This window comes from Dermacentor variabilis, chromosome 5 (genome assembly GCF_050947875.1).
Source record: "Dermacentor variabilis isolate Ectoservices chromosome 5, ASM5094787v1, whole genome shotgun sequence".
In the NCBI taxonomy this organism is placed as follows: Eukaryota; Metazoa; Arthropoda; class Arachnida; order Ixodida; family Ixodidae; genus Dermacentor; species Dermacentor variabilis.
The window spans coordinates 96,554,949-96,573,368 of NC_134572.1; the positions used below are offsets into that span (position 1 = coordinate 96,554,949).

General features: G+C 46.2%; 2 protein-coding genes across 2 annotated transcripts in view; one reads left to right on the plus strand and one right to left on the minus strand.

The window, feature by feature from the left end:
- timeout (circadian regulator timeout) overlaps nt 1–18,420 on the plus strand; it is a 325,432-nt gene that overhangs the window by 64,533 nt on the left and 242,479 nt on the right. The window lies entirely within an intron of this gene.
- LOC142582943 (uncharacterized) lies at nt 1,056–9,704 on the minus strand. Its single transcript, XM_075693091.1, has 2 exons — nt 8,857–9,704; nt 1,056–3,793 (listed from the first exon to the last, which is right to left on the minus strand). Exons 1-2 carry the CDS (start codon nt 9,349–9,351, stop codon nt 1,625–1,627), a joined length of 2,664 nt encoding a protein of 887 aa, XP_075549206.1. The 5' UTR covers nt 9,352–9,704; the 3' UTR covers nt 1,056–1,624.

Sequence of the window (18,420 nt, forward strand, 5' to 3'; positions counted from 1 at the left end):
CTTTTAATAAGACATTGTTTAGGTGCAGAACTACAGCATATGCAACAAAGCACAACATAGACTAATGCGTTGAAAATGGAGTCCTTGGGACCTATAAAATCTTTGTTTGTTGTCACTTTGTTGTAAAGATTGCACTTTGTACCATGCACGATGTAATAGCCTAGGCATGTTCATCAAAAAAGAGCAGTTATTTAGCATGAACCCGGAGGATACTTAGCGAGAGACGCTACTAATTTTCTTTTGCACTGTTCGTCTGACAGAATGTGCGACTACAGCTAGCATTATGGCATCCAGGCTCACGGCATGCTAGTGCCACTCATCAAAGTAATCTTTTTTGCCAAACATTATTATATTATTTCATTGGGGTGGTGGGCTACCGTAGCTACTGCAAGTCTGGACTTTTCTGCATGTTTTTTTTTTAAGTGTCGACTGCCGCTTCCTATGTTGAAGGGTTCAGTGGCGGCACAGCTACTTGTGTTCATTGTAAACCGACAAATCAGCTGTCAAGGATGCATAAATCCCTTTGTTGTGCAGGCAGATTTATTGTAGTTGTCTTCCTTGTACAATAGGCTCGAAAAAGAGAAATATTGCCAGGACATAAGAAATCCTTCGTTGTTCATGCCATTTCATGGAGTTGTGTTCTTTGTATAGGTGTTAGACTGTACACTTTAATATGGTGAGCAATTTTACTTTAAACACAGAAAGGTGGTCTATTTAGCATTTCTGCACACTAACCCACTGTAAGTAGACAAATTTTGTTTGTGGTGATGGTTGTGGCTTGTTATTATGAAGGGACATTGTTGTGTTCAGTCAGCTTGTGTTCAATTCTAAATAGCAGCTGCACCATGTGAAAAGTTTTGTAGATAGCCTTTAGAGGTTGTATATTGTATCTCTTTAATTTTCATTTAAAATGAGTATCCGTTCACTGTTCCTAAACTAAGTTGATTCATTTGGAAGAGATAAGAATTTGTGAAGAGTTCTAGTGTGTGGTAAATATGAGTAGATTTAAGTTTATAAGTTATGTTCATTGTGGTGTCAGTATTAAAAGAAGCAAATTTGTTTTAAATTCGTGATTCTTTTGTTATGTTTTAATGATACGAAAGATTCAAGTAGACACTTTATTCAACATGTATAAACATTCGCTGCATGATAGAAGGAAACGAGTAGACAGTAGCATTGTAATATACCATGCTGCCAAATAATTATTCTCTTTTACAAAAATAATTGCTTTGTGTTTATGTATGCTCACTCTCACAGTCATTACAAACCCAATTCAGTAGCTCGCTGCAGGCAACCTTGAGAGTATCTGACTCATGGAATTTTGATACCACCAAGCTCTTTCTGCACACACATGCACAAAAAATTCAAAAAGCTGGAGGTCAGCTTTTAAGATGTAACCACTATTGTCCCTGTCATGCCCATGCTGCTGGTATGTCTCAACAGTTTCATGACATGCTTTTTAAGAAGTTAAATGTCTTGGCTTTGTGAGATATCTATATCTTTGGCACAGGATTGAAGACTGCTGTCACAAAGTACATGCCTTTGGTCTCTGTGGCGATCGGTAGTCACTTTCTTTTGTGATCACTTAAGGATACAAATACTATGTAGTAGTAGACACCCTAGTTTATATACACACGTGACCACTGCACCACTCACTGTCACTCAGGGAGCGAGGAATCAGCTCTTGCAGGTGAGGTTCGTTAGACATGTCGTGAGGACCTCCACCCTCGACTGCGAAGTAGAGCTTGTTTCGAATGCCACGATGCATGCTAGTCCTTGCATCAACTGTGCCTTCTGACACCGTCAAGATGTTCACCTCGTCGTGCTGAGGACGGTAGGAGATGATGCTGCTTCGCTGGATGCGAGAATAATGTTCACGGCAGCCCATACAGTTGTGACGCGTCTGCAGCAGAAACACTGTGGTTACAAGAGTGACGAACAGCAGAAAGCTGCAACCAGTAATGATTCTCGAAGTGACTGTAGAGTTCCCTTCGGTGCTTGGCTCCTGTTGTTGTTTTTCAGCCACTGGTGGTGCAAGCAGCAGTCTTTGAGGTGCATTGAAGGACAAGGAAGTATGGTTATCTTGTGCTGTTGTTAGAGCTGGAACAGCTGTTTCAGCCGTTGGAAGTTGCCAGACTGAATTCAGAATTGTTGTCGTGATTGGCTTGCTCATCACTGTGGGAATAGTGACGTCGCTCATGCTGTCAGTAATGGTTCCATCTGTTGAAGACGTCACATTACTTGCAAGGTGAGCTATTAAGCTCTCATTGCTTGCTTTCTGGTTGCCTGCCATTTGGGCAGTGATGTTTAATGACTTTTGTGTCTGTGGTGTTTGAAAGAAGTCTTCAGTGCTCATAGGAGCTGTCTCACTATCAGCTGGGAAAATGCCTGTCTGGTTACTTGACACAGCTGCTGTTGGCTCAGCTGCTTCCAAACTTCTACTCCTGGTGGTAATGCTTCTTAGTGTTGAAGGCGGGAATGTCACAATCGCTGTTAGGCCTTCGGAGGCAGAAATTGGTTCTGGAACGTTTAGCAGGGGAACTCTCTTGACCAAGGCAGCACTTCTTCCTTGAGGGGTTGGTGGGGTCTGTGTAGTAATTTCAACGAAGTCTTCCTCCTTTAGCAACATGACAGGCTTGAATTGTAGTGTGACCGGTGATGCACATCTTATACTGTAGCTGCTGTAAAACTGGATGCTCGATGTCTTTATCCATTCTGAGAGCCATCGCACTTCAGGTCCACAGTGAAACATGTTGCCTCCCACTTTGAGAACCTTCAGTTTTGGGAAAAAAGATGGGAAATCTGGTCTCAAATCTGTGAGTTTATTGTGCATGATATTCAGCTCCTGTACATTTCTCAAGCCGTGCAGTGTTCTTGGTGATTTGATTATGTCGGCCACTAGGCCACTGCTGTCATACATTTCGAGCTTGATCAGTGCCTTTAGTGGATCAAAGACATATTCTTGGAATTCCACTTTATTAGCTATTCTGGACACCTGCAGTGTCTGGAGTGCATCAAGCCCTTGAAAGCACTCGGGCTCCAGCAACTGTAGTAGATTCTGAGAAATGTCAAGTGTCTGTAAGTTGCTGAGATTGCTGAAAACGTGATTAGGCAAAACCTGTATGAGGTTTGCCTGCAGATCAAGTGTCTTCAGATTGACAAGATCACTCAGAGCGCTCTCTGAAATGTTCCTGATTTGGTTCCTCTGCAAGTACAACTGCTCCAATTTCGATAGTCCAAAAAAGCTGTTGGCTGGCAGCTCAGTTATCAAGTTCTCCTCTATATAGAGAGCAACTAGCATCTGCGGCAGGTTCATTGGAACCCTTGTGAGCCGGTTCCCATTCAGCCAAAGCCTGGCGAGGTACTCCTGTCGACCTAGAGCATCATCTTCCACATCTTCAATGGCATTGTCATCCAGCACAAGTAAACCAAGGTGTGGGTAGCTATCCAGGTCACCAAGAGTGATGTGAGTGATGTTGTTGCGGCTGAGCCTGAGGTCTCGAACGTAACGAGTGAGGCTTTGTGGGATGCGCTCAAGCCCGACATGAGAAGCATCGATGTACTGCAGCCGCGAGCCAAAAAAGTTGAGACGAGAGAGACTCGTGAGTGGGTTGTTGCTGAGGATGAGATGTCCAAGGTTTGGCAGGTTCTGGAAGGCACCCACTTCGAGGCTTGAGACAAGGTTCGAGTCCAGGTTCAGGTACTGGATCTGGTGCAGGCCTGTGAATGTGTAGGTGTTCAGCTGAGTGAGCAGATTGCTGTGAAGATTGAGCTGCTCCAGGTTTCCCAGGCCCTTATAAGGTAGAGAAAAGACACATAAGAGCATAGATTAAGATGTGCATTTTGAATAAGTCACTGGAAACATATTTGTGCAACCGGAAGTGAATTAGCGGGGATCATATTGGGGCTTATGATGCTGGGTTAGAATCACTGTATGTGGCTCTTTCTGTGCAGGAAGTACATAGGTTGGAAAATTACATGCATTTGAGCTGGGTTTTGAACAATTGCTTTTTATTATTATTTATTTAAATACTCAATATAGTACCCTAGGGGCTCAAAATTAATGCTAAGCCCCCTCCCCTCCCGCCCCCCTCATTCATAGCCCTCCCCCATTGTGGTGTCTCCCAGAGCCAGTGGGCTGCTTTTGTAGCTTCAGAAGTAATTGTTAGCTCTTAATGCTAGAGGCTAGAGTATAACAACATTGCTTCTATTAGAAGGGTTCTAGAGTTTGGATGGGGTTGTAAATAGGCCAGCCTTGTTTGTATTCATTATGTCAAAAATTTCCAGTAGCTCGGAAATTTTGTGTGTATTCGCTGGCTTCTTTCACGCTTGGAAAAACACTCCATACTACTACCACTGTGATGAAGGTACTTTTGGCGTAAACGAGAGTGGCCTGAGCGGTCTGCATGGCACAACCACCTAGTGGTGCAGAGCTCAACCAGCGAAACACAGGTAATATTGCTATACCTGGCCATGACGACTGCATTCCGATCGGGGTGAACTGCAAAAACACCTGTGTACTGTGCATTGGGTGCACATTATAGAACCCCAGGTGAATGGAATCTATCTGGAGTCCCCTCCTATGGCATTCTTCACGATCAGATGCTGGCTTTGGCATGTGAAACCCCAGAATTTAAATATATTGGTGTAACCAATTGTAAAGCATTCTATTCTAAGCATTTAAAAAGACGGGCTCATGATTATGTTGCTGCCAAAAACTTACACCAGCAACAAAGTAGAATACACTTGGTTGCTACTATATTAGCTCTCTGTTTGTCTGGTTGCACTCTGTGCCACCAGGGGGTTGGCAGTCCACAGGCCGTTCACGTTTGCGTCGAAATTCTCTGTTCGTTTACTGGAGTACCAGACATGCTAAAACTATATTTACGTAGTAATCCTCCGCCATGAAGTGATGGCCGCTAACGCACAAATTCTGGCACTGATTGGATACTGACAGCCTGATGCGCTGCAGCCACTCCATTCGCCTGTTGCCTTGCAGATGGGCACGATGTCGTAGCTTGACATGTTCCAAATCACTAGGTTTGCAACACGCAACAAGGGTGATTCATGGTCATCACGAAACGAAACCTCGAGACCAACACTGATTGCACAGCTTGCGTGCTTGTGGAGCATGTTCAGAGAAAAGACGGGGAATGCGGGAGATGGCAATTCAAGACGATGAGCAAAACGTGAACAAGGTGAATGCAGGAGCCAACATTTCGACAAGTGGACTTGTCTTCTTCAAGGCGACATATGCTTTCCTCGCCACAGTATATATAGGTGGGGTTCTTCTAAAGGGGAGGGGGTGTGAGGCGGGAGCGCGTGGAAACGAGGGAAAGTGTGTTAGCGTGTCGAATTAGTAAAGGAACGCTGTGTACAAGGTCAAAGCCGGGACCCCCCCCTCACCCCAGTCTGTCAACCCACGCGCGTTAGCCAGCGTGTCAAGGGCGTCTGACACGCCAGCTGACAAAAAAAAAAAAAGAAGAAAAAGGAAAAGGGGGGGGGGATACGCCAAGAAATCAAACTAAGTGTTGTTGCCTATAGCTTGAGGTTTAGCATAGCGAATAGATTCTAAAGCTCCCTTTGAAACGTTTATGCCTATTGGTTGCAATGTCTTGAACTTATGGATAAGGTATGATTCTCTGTATTTTCTTTCTCGTTCAGAACGGAAATTTGACTGTAAGATGTAGAGTTTAAGTTCATCAAAGTTATGATCTGGTTGGTTGAAATGCTCGGCGACGGCTTTGGGAAGCTTTTTGGCTGTGTCCGCGCGATGTCCGTTTAATCTGACGTTCATTGATTGTCCTGTTTCCCTGATATATTGTTTCTTACAGAAGGAACATTCCAGCATATAAATCACATCCGAACTTGTGCAAGTGAAGCTAGATTTGACTTCATGTGTATAATTATTTGCGGTGCTTTTAATTTTAATGTCACTTTGAAGGTGCCTGCAGGTTTTGCACCTAGGGCGACAACATGCTTTTATTACGGGGGAATGCTGCTGGCTGACTTTTGCGTGCACCAACATGTCTTTAAAGTTCCTGTTTCGGCGATAGGTAACCCTGGGTACATCCGGGAACGCTTTTCGCAGACGCTCGTTACTTGATAATATTGGGTGGTATTTTCTTAGGATGTTGTTTATGTTTGGGAGTGCATTAGAATATTTTGTTATAAAGGCCGGTGGTCTGTCAGATTCTAATGTGGGCTGTCTCATCGCCAATTCCGACTGTCTCTGCAATCTTGACGCGGTATCATAAGCTCTATCGAGAGCAACTTGGGGATAGTTCCTTTCTGCTAGCGTTGATCTAAGGTCATTTAGGTGGTGGATATAATCATTGTCTTCGCTGCAAATTCTTCTTATACGTTTCGCTTGTCCGACAAAGATTCCTTGCTTGCAATGTCGCGGGTGATGACTGTTGTAGTCTAAATATTGCTGGCTATCTGTAGGCTTCCGGTAAAGTGTCGTTCTCAGTTTTCCGTTTTCTATGTAGACCGTCGTGTCCAGGAAGTTGACCTGACTAGGAGAGTGGTGAGCAGTAAATTTAATACTCGGGTGAAAGCGATTGAAATGGCTAATTAAGTTGGTTAAGGTGCTTGTGCCGTGTTCCCATATTATAAATATGTCGTCAATGTAACGAAGATAGGTGTGGAGTTTTGAAGGGTAGGATTTCAGCAGGTCTGCTTCAAGCTGTCCCATGAAAATATTCGCATACGTGGGAGCGAATGGCGTACCCATGCTAGTGCCGAAAATTTGCAGGTAGTGTATAGAATCGAATTCGAAATAGTTGAGCGTGAGAACTAACCTAAGGAGCGATAAGTAAACTTCAGGAGCGTGCGCTTGGGGATTGATTGCGAGGGATCTAGAAACGGCTTCAATTCCTTCACTCATGGGAATGTTGGTGTAAAGGGCAGAAACATCCAAAGTGACTAGTATAGCGCGGTCGGACAGGATTTGGTTGGCGTTGATGCCGTCGATAATTCGAAGGAAGTGCGGCGTGTCTTGAACGAAAGATGGGAGGGTGGTGGGTATGTTTGACAGGTGGTGATTTAAGAATTTAGATAGTGACTCAGTAGGAGTGTTGTTATTAGACACAATAGGCCGACCTGGGATTTCTGCTGTAAATATTTCTTCGACCGGAACTGTATGTATTTTAGGAAGAAGATAAAAGCGGCCTGTTGTTTTGTTTTTGGGCATCATGAAGCGATATTCAGATTGCGTGATTAGTTCCCTGGATCGGAGCTCCGCTATTGTGCTTAACACAATATTGCTGTAATCTGAGGTTGGGTTAGAGTCAAGTTTTCTGTAATGGGTGTGGTTGTTCAGTTGTTTAGAGGCCTCATTCTTGTAATTTTCTATAGGCCAGATTACGATACTGCCGCCTTTGTCTGCTGGTTTTATTACAATATCATTCCTTATCGCAAGTTCTTTAAGGATTTGGTGTTGAGCGGGGGTCAAATTTTTGTGTTTCCGGCAATGCCGCGTTGACTCTAGAAGCCGTCGCCGAGCATTTCAACCAACCAGGTCATAACTTTGATGAACTTAAACTCTACATCTTACAGTCAAATTTCCGTTCTGAACGAGAAAGAAAATACAGAGAATCATACCTTATCCATAAGTTCAAGACATTGCAACCAATAGGCATAAACGTTTCAAAGGGAGCTTTAGAATCAATTCGCTATGCTAAACCTCAAGCTATAGGCAACAACACTTGGTTTGATTTCTTGGCGTATCCCCCCCCCCTTTTCCTTTTTCTTCCCTTCTTTTTCTTCTTTTTTTTTTGTCAGCTGGCGTGTCAGACGCCCTTGACACGCTGGCTAACGCGCGTGGGTTGACAGACTGGGGTGAGGGGGGGGGTCCCGGCTTTGACCTTGTACACAGCGTTCCTTTACTAATTCGACACGCTAACACACTTTCCCTCGTTTCCACGCTCTCCCGCCTCACACCCCCTCCCTTTAGAAGAACCCCACCTATATATACTGTGGCGAGGAAAGCATATGTCGCCTTGAAGAAGACAAGTCCACTTGTCGAAACGTTGGCTCCTGCATTCACCTTGTTCACGTTTTGCTCATCACTGTGGAGCATGTTGTAACACAAGCAGACGACACTTGCTGTGTACCGGAAGCATTTGAGTGTAGTGATAAATTGTCATTGTGCATTTTTTCTTTATGTTCTGTTTTGTAGAAACAAGTTAACCAACATTCGAATTATTATGAACAACATTTGTTCACTATAAAGTTGGAAAAATTATCAATGACACAATGTGAGCAGCCAATCCCATAGCTTGCCTGACTTTCGTCTCACAGGCTGACTGCATAGATGGTAACAGGACGGCTGAAAACTCAGGGGAGTGGTGCCGCTGCAATCGGTAGGGACACATTTTTAAAACCTTATAATAAGTTACGCGCTATATGCGGAGCGCTTAAATGTGTTGCTTAATGATCAGAAGGACCTACCCTAATGACTCAGTACATTTGTACAAAATTGTCAAAATAATTTCAGGGTCCCTTAATACAAGTGCTCGTGCTATCTATTGTACAGCCTATAGAAAAAAGCTAAAGCCATCCAGCCATTGCCAGCAACAGCTGGCTGGCATTTACTTTTTATGCAATAGGCTGTGCATGTCAGTAATGTACAAGAAGTAAAATACTGCTGTGATCTGTTGATAGTCCTGAAAAGTAAGTCAAGATCTCAGATTCACTGCTTTTTGGTATTTTGCCCTTGTTGCTCCTTGCTGCTGTCATCAGCTTTGATAGGGAATGTGTTTAGCAAAGATTGTCTATATTGTGCCTGAGCAACTCACACAAGTAATTTAAAGGAAGCAAGTAATTCAAAGATATCACGTCTGCGATACTTACCGAAAAGGCACCATCTATGTGTGCCAGTTGATTTGAAGACAAGTCAAGGTACTTGAGTTGCTGTAGTCCCTTAAATGTTCCCGATGTCAGATTCTCCAGCAAGTTTTGGCTCAGGTCAAGTCGTTGCAACAGAGCCAGCTCGGCCAAAGCCCCGTCTTCGACTGCTCTCGTTCGACTTTGCTGTAGCTTCAGTTCTTTGAGAGCTGGCACCCCACTGAGTAGGTGCTGCGCGAGCACATCTACTGCAAAGTTGCGCAGTTCCAGCCTTTCGCTTGGTCTGGGCAGGTCCTGAGGTGCTTGTGAAGTGCTGTCCCCGACGCAGCTGACATACTGGCTTTCACTGTCACAGAAACATGCGCTAGGACACTCTGCATTTGTCGCTCTGAATAAGCAAGAGACAATAAGCAGGATGACGATGCATCTTTCCTTTAGGATGATTTTAACAACTTGCGGGAGTTGCATGCCTGTGGGTGAATTTGTGTTACTGTTACTCATTCTTCTGTTTGCTTAGGAAAGTTATTGAGTGGAAAGCAGCAGACTTCTCTTCTGCTTTTTCTTTACGATCTTGGCACTCTTTCGCCCGTCAGGACATCCTTTCATGGTGCACTTGCTTAGGCAAACGGGCCTGCATCTTCTTGCTTATTTACAAGCTGTGTAGCATGAAAAAATGTTGGTCTGGTAACTATATGCACCTCTGTGCCTTGCTTTCCTTTTCTATAGTGTTACACTTAGCTTCTGATAGAAGGGTGCTCTAGCAGGAGGTTGCAGGCCCAAGACCTAATGTATGCAAGCAGTCTTCACGTTGCCTACTGGTTTCGCTTGGCTTGAAATGGCCTTCACATGTCAAATGGGTCCTGGTGGGGACCTCTCCTTCCCTTTGTTGCCTCTAGAGCCAGATGTGCCTATGTAGATGGCAGGAAGACTCAGGGAGCTGCAGTTACCCTGAAAAAAAAATAAGTGAAGCAGTAGTTCCAGATTATTGCCGGGCTAACAAAACAAGGAAAGCCCATTTTAAAATTATGGTTATATAATATTGGAAAATACATTTCAAAAATACAGTATGACTGTGGCTAGGTTGTCAAGTTGGCAATGGTCTTGGCCCGTCTGCCTTTCATATATTTTGTTGCTTAATGCTATTTCATTACTTCGCATGTGCATTTACCCCCATTTCGGGATTTTTCATGATGTCTAATGAGTACTTGCCGGTGTTGTTTTGGATGCTTGTCCAGGGCCTATGTTGTTCCATTTCACCCAGCAATATTGGCTGCAAGAATACAAAAGGATACGAACCTGTGACATCATGTACACATTCTATTTGCATGTTAAAATCTTGTGCACTGCTGTATCTTGCTTCATACACTACTTTTGTGCTTGCTAGATGCTACACTGTCAATATATTTACAGGCCCAAAAACTAGACATGTAGGGAAGTTTGCATACTACAGTGCGGCATGCTGCACCACTGCATTACTCTAGCAGTTTCCAACTTTCGATCAATGATGTATGAAATGCATCTCTGTGGGGAAAGTCCCAACACTGCAAAAACAAAAGGTGCCAGAAGCATTGGTCAATAACAGCATATATGTTTTGATCCTGCACATTCTTTACTTTTCGCAATGCCAATTTATTGAAAGCTGTAGGTTGTCTTCTGCGGTGTTTTCTGTTTGACACGTTGGTGTGCACTTTGCTCTGTGAAACTTTTTTGATTCCAGCCTATTGCTTTGGCACATAGCATACATCGCTATTCGGTTATATTATTCATCATAATTTTTTCTCATAAAAGCTATGAATATACTTCTTACACTATGTTTCATCTTGCCTTGCCTCTTGTATGGAGTGAACAACTGCTGTTGAAAATGTACATGGTTTCTTAATATTGGGTGAAAAGGATTTTTTGTTCCTCTTAAGCACAACTTGCTAACAAGTTCAGCTGTGGTAAGACTGATTTAAAACTTTACTGCAGTATCAATGAAACGAGTGTACGAGCGGGTTTTTGCATGTTTTTTAAGCACTGATGTTCTATCGAAAGGGAATCGAGATAGAATAGCGAGCCACTGCATTAATGAAAACCGCACTGTAACCCATGCCACAATACGCAGAGAAACACAGCGACATATCAGGGCATGTCTGAATATGCAGCCTAGGTTCAGTTCATTACTCTGGTGCCCAAAGTGGCCACCGCTTCATGCCTTCTATCAAGCCTTGTTGGTTGGTGCCTCAGCAGGAGTGTCTTGACACTGTGCTTATAGTGACCTCTGCATACCCCGGGCTCCTCTTTGATCTTGCCATGTCACTGTCCACGGATGGTTCCCATGCCCATTTCTTCCTTCAATACATTTTTATTGAGTTGTAATGCTTCTTCGACGGAGAGACTTTGTGCTAGCAAAAAGATCAAGGACGCCAGAGAAAACAGATAACAAGAACAGGGCCTGCTCGAGCCTTTTCAATTCATGCGTACATCTTCCTCTCTCGTTGTTTTGCGCCGTGTTCCGTTTTTGGTGACCAGCCAAGTGAACAAAGAATTCAGCCCTCTTCTTTTGGAACGTCGTATCCATTCCACTTAGGCTACATTTTTGGGTGGACTCGCGCGTTTCCCGTGTAATGGTGTGAAAGCAGTAACGGCAATGCAAGAAACGTTCTTTAAAGCTTTCTTTTTTTTTAACATTGCGGAAAAGAGGGGTGGAAGGGGAGCTTTTCTGTGGACTCTGGGCCGTCTTTGATGCCGTGAAGTATTCTTCCTTTTTCCTTCAGCGGACGGCAAGCGAGTTTTCACGGCGTTGTGCCTGAACGTGCGTTTTGTAAAGTTGGCATTGCCGCGTAGAGTGTAATATTGCGGGCAAGCCAGCTTTAAAGTGTAAAACCATGGTAAAGGGCAGTGATCTTAACTTGCTTTCTCAGAAAGTCTGCGCGATGTTTTCAAGCCGTAATATATATATATTTCCGCTTGTCTTCTGTGACAGCGTGATTTACCGATAATTCCATTCTTCTACCCTGTTGTTCGGCATTCATTGATGCTAACGTGCAGTAATAAAGGGTCTTTTGCAACTGCAATACCATTTATCTTTGACTATTAGTAGTAATATTACTTATGCTACTACTTCTGATAATTTAGATATCATCTTTGGTATCATTTGCATAAACAGTAATGGTAGAAACACTGTTCCCAGGTGGAGTGGTGCTTTCAATTTTTTCAGTGTTTTTCCGTGCCCACTTTTGTTCCCATGTGCGGGTGTGTGCGTGTAAAAGCGAAAGGACCCGCGAGAACCGTAAGCTGAACATTGCGGCGCGGTTTTGTAAGCACTACGCTGGTCGATGTTGCTGGGATACTTTTATGCGTCGTAATACTGCACCGCAAACGCTCCAAGTTGCTAATGCTCTGTCCGGAGGAGCAAACAGCGGAATGCCGCGACATGCGTCATAAGACAGGCCTTTCACCGTCGTAAACACGACGAAGTGCCTGTCCGTACGTATCGTGGCCCGTAGCTGTTTCGGCCTCATAGGCAGTACACCAACGTTCGTGGAGAAAAAATGCCGTATCGCGAAAAGCGCTCGCGGTTATGTATCCACGTCCTGTACACGAGCGGCCGGCTGTTCCCGTCCGGTATTGCCAGCTTTCTTTTTTTTTTTTTTCATGTCTCTCGTAGCAGCGTTTGCACCCGCTGTGTTTCCTATCGGAGGGAACGAGGGCGCGCGCTGGCTCACGCAAAAAAATATAGCGCGTTCATCGTATTTGATCACGCTAACCGCGCGCGTTTTCGGTGCCTCCTTTTCTTCCTTTGGGCACTGACTTTCCAGCCACCTTTATTTATTTATTTTTTATTTCTTTTTTTCTGCTTCTCATGAAGTTCGCTGTTTATGCTGCTGCAGTAGTCGCTGGCTGACGTCGTAATACTGCCCCCGAAACATCATCACTGCCGGAACTTTCGTAAGCGCTGCCACGAATTGTTGAGCAGTGACGCGATATTTTTCTTTGTATTCTAACTTGGAAACGCCGCTGTGACAAACGCCATCTCAAAAACGAAAAAAATAATGCAGTGTGTTTCTTGCTTGTTCTTCCATCGCAAGGTATGTATATCTGCATAATTAAACGAGAAGAAAAGATGACTGCGCAATAATAACTATATACATAGTAAAGGCAGATGGGGAGGGAGAGAGTTGCAGGCAACGTGAAAAAAAAAAAAAAAAAGAAAGGCCGCGATAAGATGGAGCGTAATAGTAAGTGTAACGTAGTCGTCGTCGTATGCAGATATCCAGCATGCCGCGGCCTTAATTAGCGCGGCAAGAAGAGAGGAGGTAATCAGGCCGAAGGCTTTTTCGCGTTTAATCAAGACGTGCCTGGCGCTCGGCCGGCTGCCGGGCAAATTATCTCGCGACGCCTAATGCAGCACGAAGGTTTGGCGCCGAGGTGGGTCTGCACTTGTTGGCAGTGCGGGCGGGAGAGGGGGACCCTCTTCCAACTTCTCCCGCATCCTCCGCCTCTTAACGGCGGCCGGTATAGCGCGCGGCGGCCAATCTGGTCGCCGTTTGCCTTGCCGTCTGTGTAATCGGATCTCTCTCGTTATTCAGCGCTTATAATTGGATTGCCGGCGATCGAAAACGCCGTCGAGCCGCACATACTCGGCAGGGCGGGCGTCGAGGAGAGAAAGTGCCGTCACTTCTGCACGCCTCGCCGCTGCTGCCGACGCCACCGTCGTTCGAGGTGTAGGATTTCTTGTGTTTGCGCCGCCGGGGACTGCGTGATTGGACCTGGAGTGGACTGCGCCACTGGCGCTGCCGAGTGGTAAAGGTGGAGGGAAATCTAGAAGGAAGGAAGGAAAAAAAAAAGCTACAAGTAAACAGAAGTAAGCAACATTGTAAGGCCGCGCTCGCGCCGAGCGTGTTTGCCATTCTTGATTAGAGTGGTCAGTGTCCCGAGCTCCCACTCGAGGAAGCCTGCGTTTCTTTCTCTTGTGCCCTGCCCGAAATCTCGTCCGGCGCCGGCCCTTTAATTTCGCCATTGTTGCTGCTGTTGTCGTGTTCTTGTACTTATGAGAGACACGCTGCACAAGTTGTAGATATTTTGACGCCGATAACTTTGGCGAGTCACAGAAAGATATAAAAAAAAATAAAAACGAGCTGATCGTTTACATTTCTTAAAAAGAACAAACATCTGCGCACGCGTTGCGAAGTTACAAATTTTTCTGCGCGAGAATTGTTTGACGTCATACTCGAGGCATTGATCATTGCTGCTGACTTTCCGTTTTTTTCCCCCCGCCCTCGACCTGTGTGTCCTCCTCGTGTTTGCCCTGACAATATACACTTTGTACAGCTTTCTATTCAGATTTAATGCGAAAGTAGGAATGTTCGGTTAGCCGGCATCGATTCGAAGCATAATCGCTGCGCGCCGAGGGAGACAGGGCTGGCAGCTGCCACCTATGATAGTTCTTGGCAATCTCATCTATACTGTCTTGAACGAGCACGCTGCATGCGTAATTTAACATTCCCCTTTGCTGTCGTGAAACAATGTGTACAACATGGAATCGCGTGTGTGACGAAACAAACCTACATGATATGAAATACACTTTCGGCCTCGCAAGAAAGACAGAAATTAAAACATTGCGAAGCTGCAGTAATTAAGAAAAATAAAGGAAAATGCACGCATTCATGGAGCTTCCAAGCGAGACGTTGTATAGCATTGGCGCTCTGAAACCGCCGCTGCCGGAATTTGAGGGCACAGCTACGACCCTCGTCGTCGTTTGTCAGCGGTCGCCGCATTATATTACGCTGGCCCTGACGAGGAAGTACGCGTTGTTCGCTACACGAGGTCACGTGGTCATTTGGCAGCGCACGACGACGCAGCCGCGTTGTTAATTTCAAGGCGACCCCGCGTACAGCAGAAAGGGGAAAGAGGCTGGTCGCCTCCTTCACTCCGCCCCCCCCCCCCTTGTTTTCCATCTATCTGACGTTCCCAACAGCTGCTCTCTCTTCCCCGATGCTCTGCGTCCGCACCGCTACTTGCTCCGCCCTCTTCTCTCTCACATTTCGACGTGGACCTAGAAGTCCCCGCGAACGTGTGGGCCCTGCGGCGCTACTCGTGTCAAAGTCGGGACCCTTCCTACGCGCACTCGGCCGAGCCTTCTGTTAATTAGCGGCTGTTAATCATTAAACGTTTCCTCGCCTTCGTTCGCTGCCCCTGCGTGACTTCCCTTCCGTCTGCTGCGCTGCCTTCCCGTCCCTGGTGCACCGATTCCCTTCCCCGCATCCCTCATGGTGCGCTGTCGAGAGCCTCGATCTCGATTGCCTTCCGCGCTTCGCGACCCGCCGAGTCATATTTTATGCAACGAGGCTCGCGTGCATCGCCAGGATCGGCGAGGGGAGGGGGGGACAAGAAAGAAAGAAATAAAAGGCGCCGCCGCTTGAGTGAGCGTCTGTCGGGTTCTCAGTCAAGTGCGGGGGGCTTCGTGGTTTACGTTCGCACTGTCTAGCGGCGAGTTGATTTTGGTTGAGCGAACGAAATGCGTACTCGCGGCTGAGTGGAAATACGGATGCCTGCTCGCGAAAAGCTAGGACGTGGACGTCTGTGGCCCGACGACGCAGGAACGGGCGCCTGCTCATCGTACCAGATGAATCGTGTATGCCAGCCCGGTTGCTCGTTGCGAAAAAGCACGCGGAGGTGAACAGCAACCGCGCTTTCTTCGACTGCGTGATGGACGCGGACATTTTGCAGGAGGCGTTTCCTACGTTAGCCCTGCGAGAGCTGCGTGCCCATTCGACTTGCTACGTAGGTGTATGTCTCAATCAGAAACGTTCTTTCACGCGCGCTTCTTGTACAGGTGACTTTCGCAGTTTTTGGATTGTGTGAACATTGTTGTCAGGACTAGTTTTGGATGTTCCGCACCTCAATTGCCGAAGTGAAAACGTATTTTTCTCTTGTCTGCCGCTTGTGAGAAGCGAGATTCAGTGGTTCAGTTCAAGAAACAAGATTAGGAACCTGTCGACTCTAAAGAGTAAGTGTTTTGGTTTAATGAGTGTGTTTGCCCGAACTTTAAGGGCGAAATCAGTGGTGATTTGGCGGTGAATGCGAGAGAAATGCGTTGACATTAAGTCGTGCTCAGGAGCAGAACGCGGTTAAAGTTTGGAAGAACTTGTTTCTACTTAGAGAGAGTAATGTGCATCCAGAGACTTCAGTTGCCGCTCGGATCCATGGTTTCAACCGCGTTCAATGTGCACATTACGAAGTGCTGTTCAGGAGCTGACCCGATACACGTCCTGTCACTTCGAGGAGCGAAGTGCAACTGACGGCAGTCCAGAGTTGACCACCGTCAGTGTGCGTGTGTGTTGTCACATCCAATATGCGGCACGTAGACAAAGACGAAGATCTGGTGCATAGGAGAAGAGAGGACGAGGTCCCTGCCTGATCGTTTTTCAGTTTGCATATAATTAAAGTTTCCTGCCCTGTTTTATCAGTTCCTGCTGCTTGCAAATCGTGAGAATATATATATATATATATATATATATATATATATATATATATATATATATATATATGCGCATACAAGCTCTTCGCAGCTCTCGCAACGAGACCGGCTTTCCACACTTCACGCGCATACATATTTTTCCCATGCTGACACGCCAATGCTAACGCATGAAAGAAATAAAAAAGGGGCAGGGTCCTCCCATCCACGCTGTTAAGGTGCAGTCATAAACAAATGTACAACCTTCGAGGTGTATACTTGCCACACAATAATCGTCATCTGTCTTGCTTGCGTTTCATCTCTTGAAAACGCTGCGCTCGCTAATTTCCTGTTGAGAATGCCCTGTCGTACTGATAACGCGCATGCCGTTCGTGACTGGGTAGTGCCGGGATCGCAGTGTTAAAGAAAGGAAAGTCGGACAGAACAGATGACGATTATCATTGTGTGGCAAGATACGACCCAAAGGGTGTAATTTTGTTCAAGAGTGTGGTTGGCCAGCGAAGCTGTGGTATCGCCTGATCCTTGAGACCAATTGTGACGTATAGGTTTGCATTGGGTCCCGCCGAGCCTGAGCCGTTGTGCATATTGAAGTCGCTGTTCTTTTCGTCACTCGTCGTATTCGCGCTGCTCTACAAGCGTCCTACACTTTTTAGCAAACATACACCCTTTGGGGTGTACATCTGCCACACAACGATAATTGTCATCTGCCTTGCTTGCGTTTCCTTTCTTGAAAACGCCGCGCCCGCTACTTTCCTGTCGGGAATGCTATGCCACGCTGATAACGCGCATTCCGTTCGTTACTGGGAAGTACCGCGCTCGCCGCAATTAAAAAAGGAAATGCGGACAAGACAGATGACGATTATTGTTGTGTGGCAAAAGGGTGTAATTTTGTTTAAGAGTGTAACTGTACGTTACTTGCTTTGGGTAGGAACCGCTACGTCCCACCTAGCCTGAGCACGACGCCGTTGTGCAAGTTGACGTTGCTGTTCCCGTCGCCGCTCACCGTGTTCACGCTGCCCTTCGGGAGTTCGAATTATGCGTGGCCTTTCCGTAGCGCTATCAGAACACAAATTAAATCAGTTGCTAGGTGGGTTCTTCTTTTACATACGAGAATGTAGTTACGTCACTCCCTGCTTCGTATGCTACAGTTGCCGCTTCCCGGCAACTGCAGCTTAGGCAGCCGTAATCTTTATCGGGAAACGCTTGCGGTGGACACTATATATGCGCGAAGGCGTTTTCTGTTCTTTTCCCTCTCCACAGTCGGCGCCGCGAATGTTCCGAGGCGAGTGCCATCTGGTGCTGCTGCAAGGAACCCAGCGATGCACGCGACGCGCACCTCGCGCTGTGATTGGTTTAGGTTTTGCCCACGGACGCGACAAATGCATCGGGAGAGCATACGGGCGTACGGCTTCGCTGTTGAAAAAAAAAAAAAAAGAACACTGCGCTTAGGGCTTTTTATTGGCGCAGTTGGGTCTTCGTTCTAAGAGGAGCTTACTTGTGTCGCATCGAATACCTGTCTTCAAATCAATGCGCTACTGGGCCGTCACGCGTATACAATACGGCATTATAGTCTATTATAGTGGGGTCTTGGCTTCATCAAACGCTTTGAAGGAAATGGTTACACTCGCACGTGCCCGATTAAAGCATTAATTTTTAAGGCAGAGTAGCATGCTTGCGTGCGTGCGTGCTTGCTTCTGGAAAATCAGAGGCGTCGGTGCGGTGCCAAGCCTGCGTGCCACGCCGTCCCTCTTTCCGTCTGGTCTCTTGCGGCTTTAATCTACCTTCGTCAGAAATGCTTCCTCATTGTTCTTGTCAGGCCTCTCAACCAGCTTTTCGCTGGAATAAGGAAATATAAACTGGTACATTGGGGAAAAACAAAAACACCGCGAGCACGTCAGGTTCGAATTTCGCACACCCCTCCGAAGAGGCGCTTCTTGAGTCCGCTGCTTGAAGCTGAGGCTTCGCGTTGCCAGCAAGTGGGTTCTGGGCGCCCGTACCGGGCAACAAGCCGTGCTCCACGCGCCTGCGGGGACCGCGACGGCGCGCAACAGAAACAGGAGGAACCCGGGCAAGGGAATGAAATATATGAAAGACACGGTGGGGAAGCGGGA

What these genes read in the sequence shown, in the direction of transcription:
- LOC142582943 (XM_075693091.1), bottom strand. Translation starts at nt 9,351, where the DNA reads ATGAGTAACAGTAACACAAATTCACCCACAGGCATGCAACTCCCGCAA. An exon ending in ACATAGATGGTGCCTTTTCG is followed by an intron (nt 3,794 to 8,856) that starts GTAAGTATCGCA and finishes CTACCTTATAAG; the next exon opens with GGCCTGGGAAACCTGGAGCA.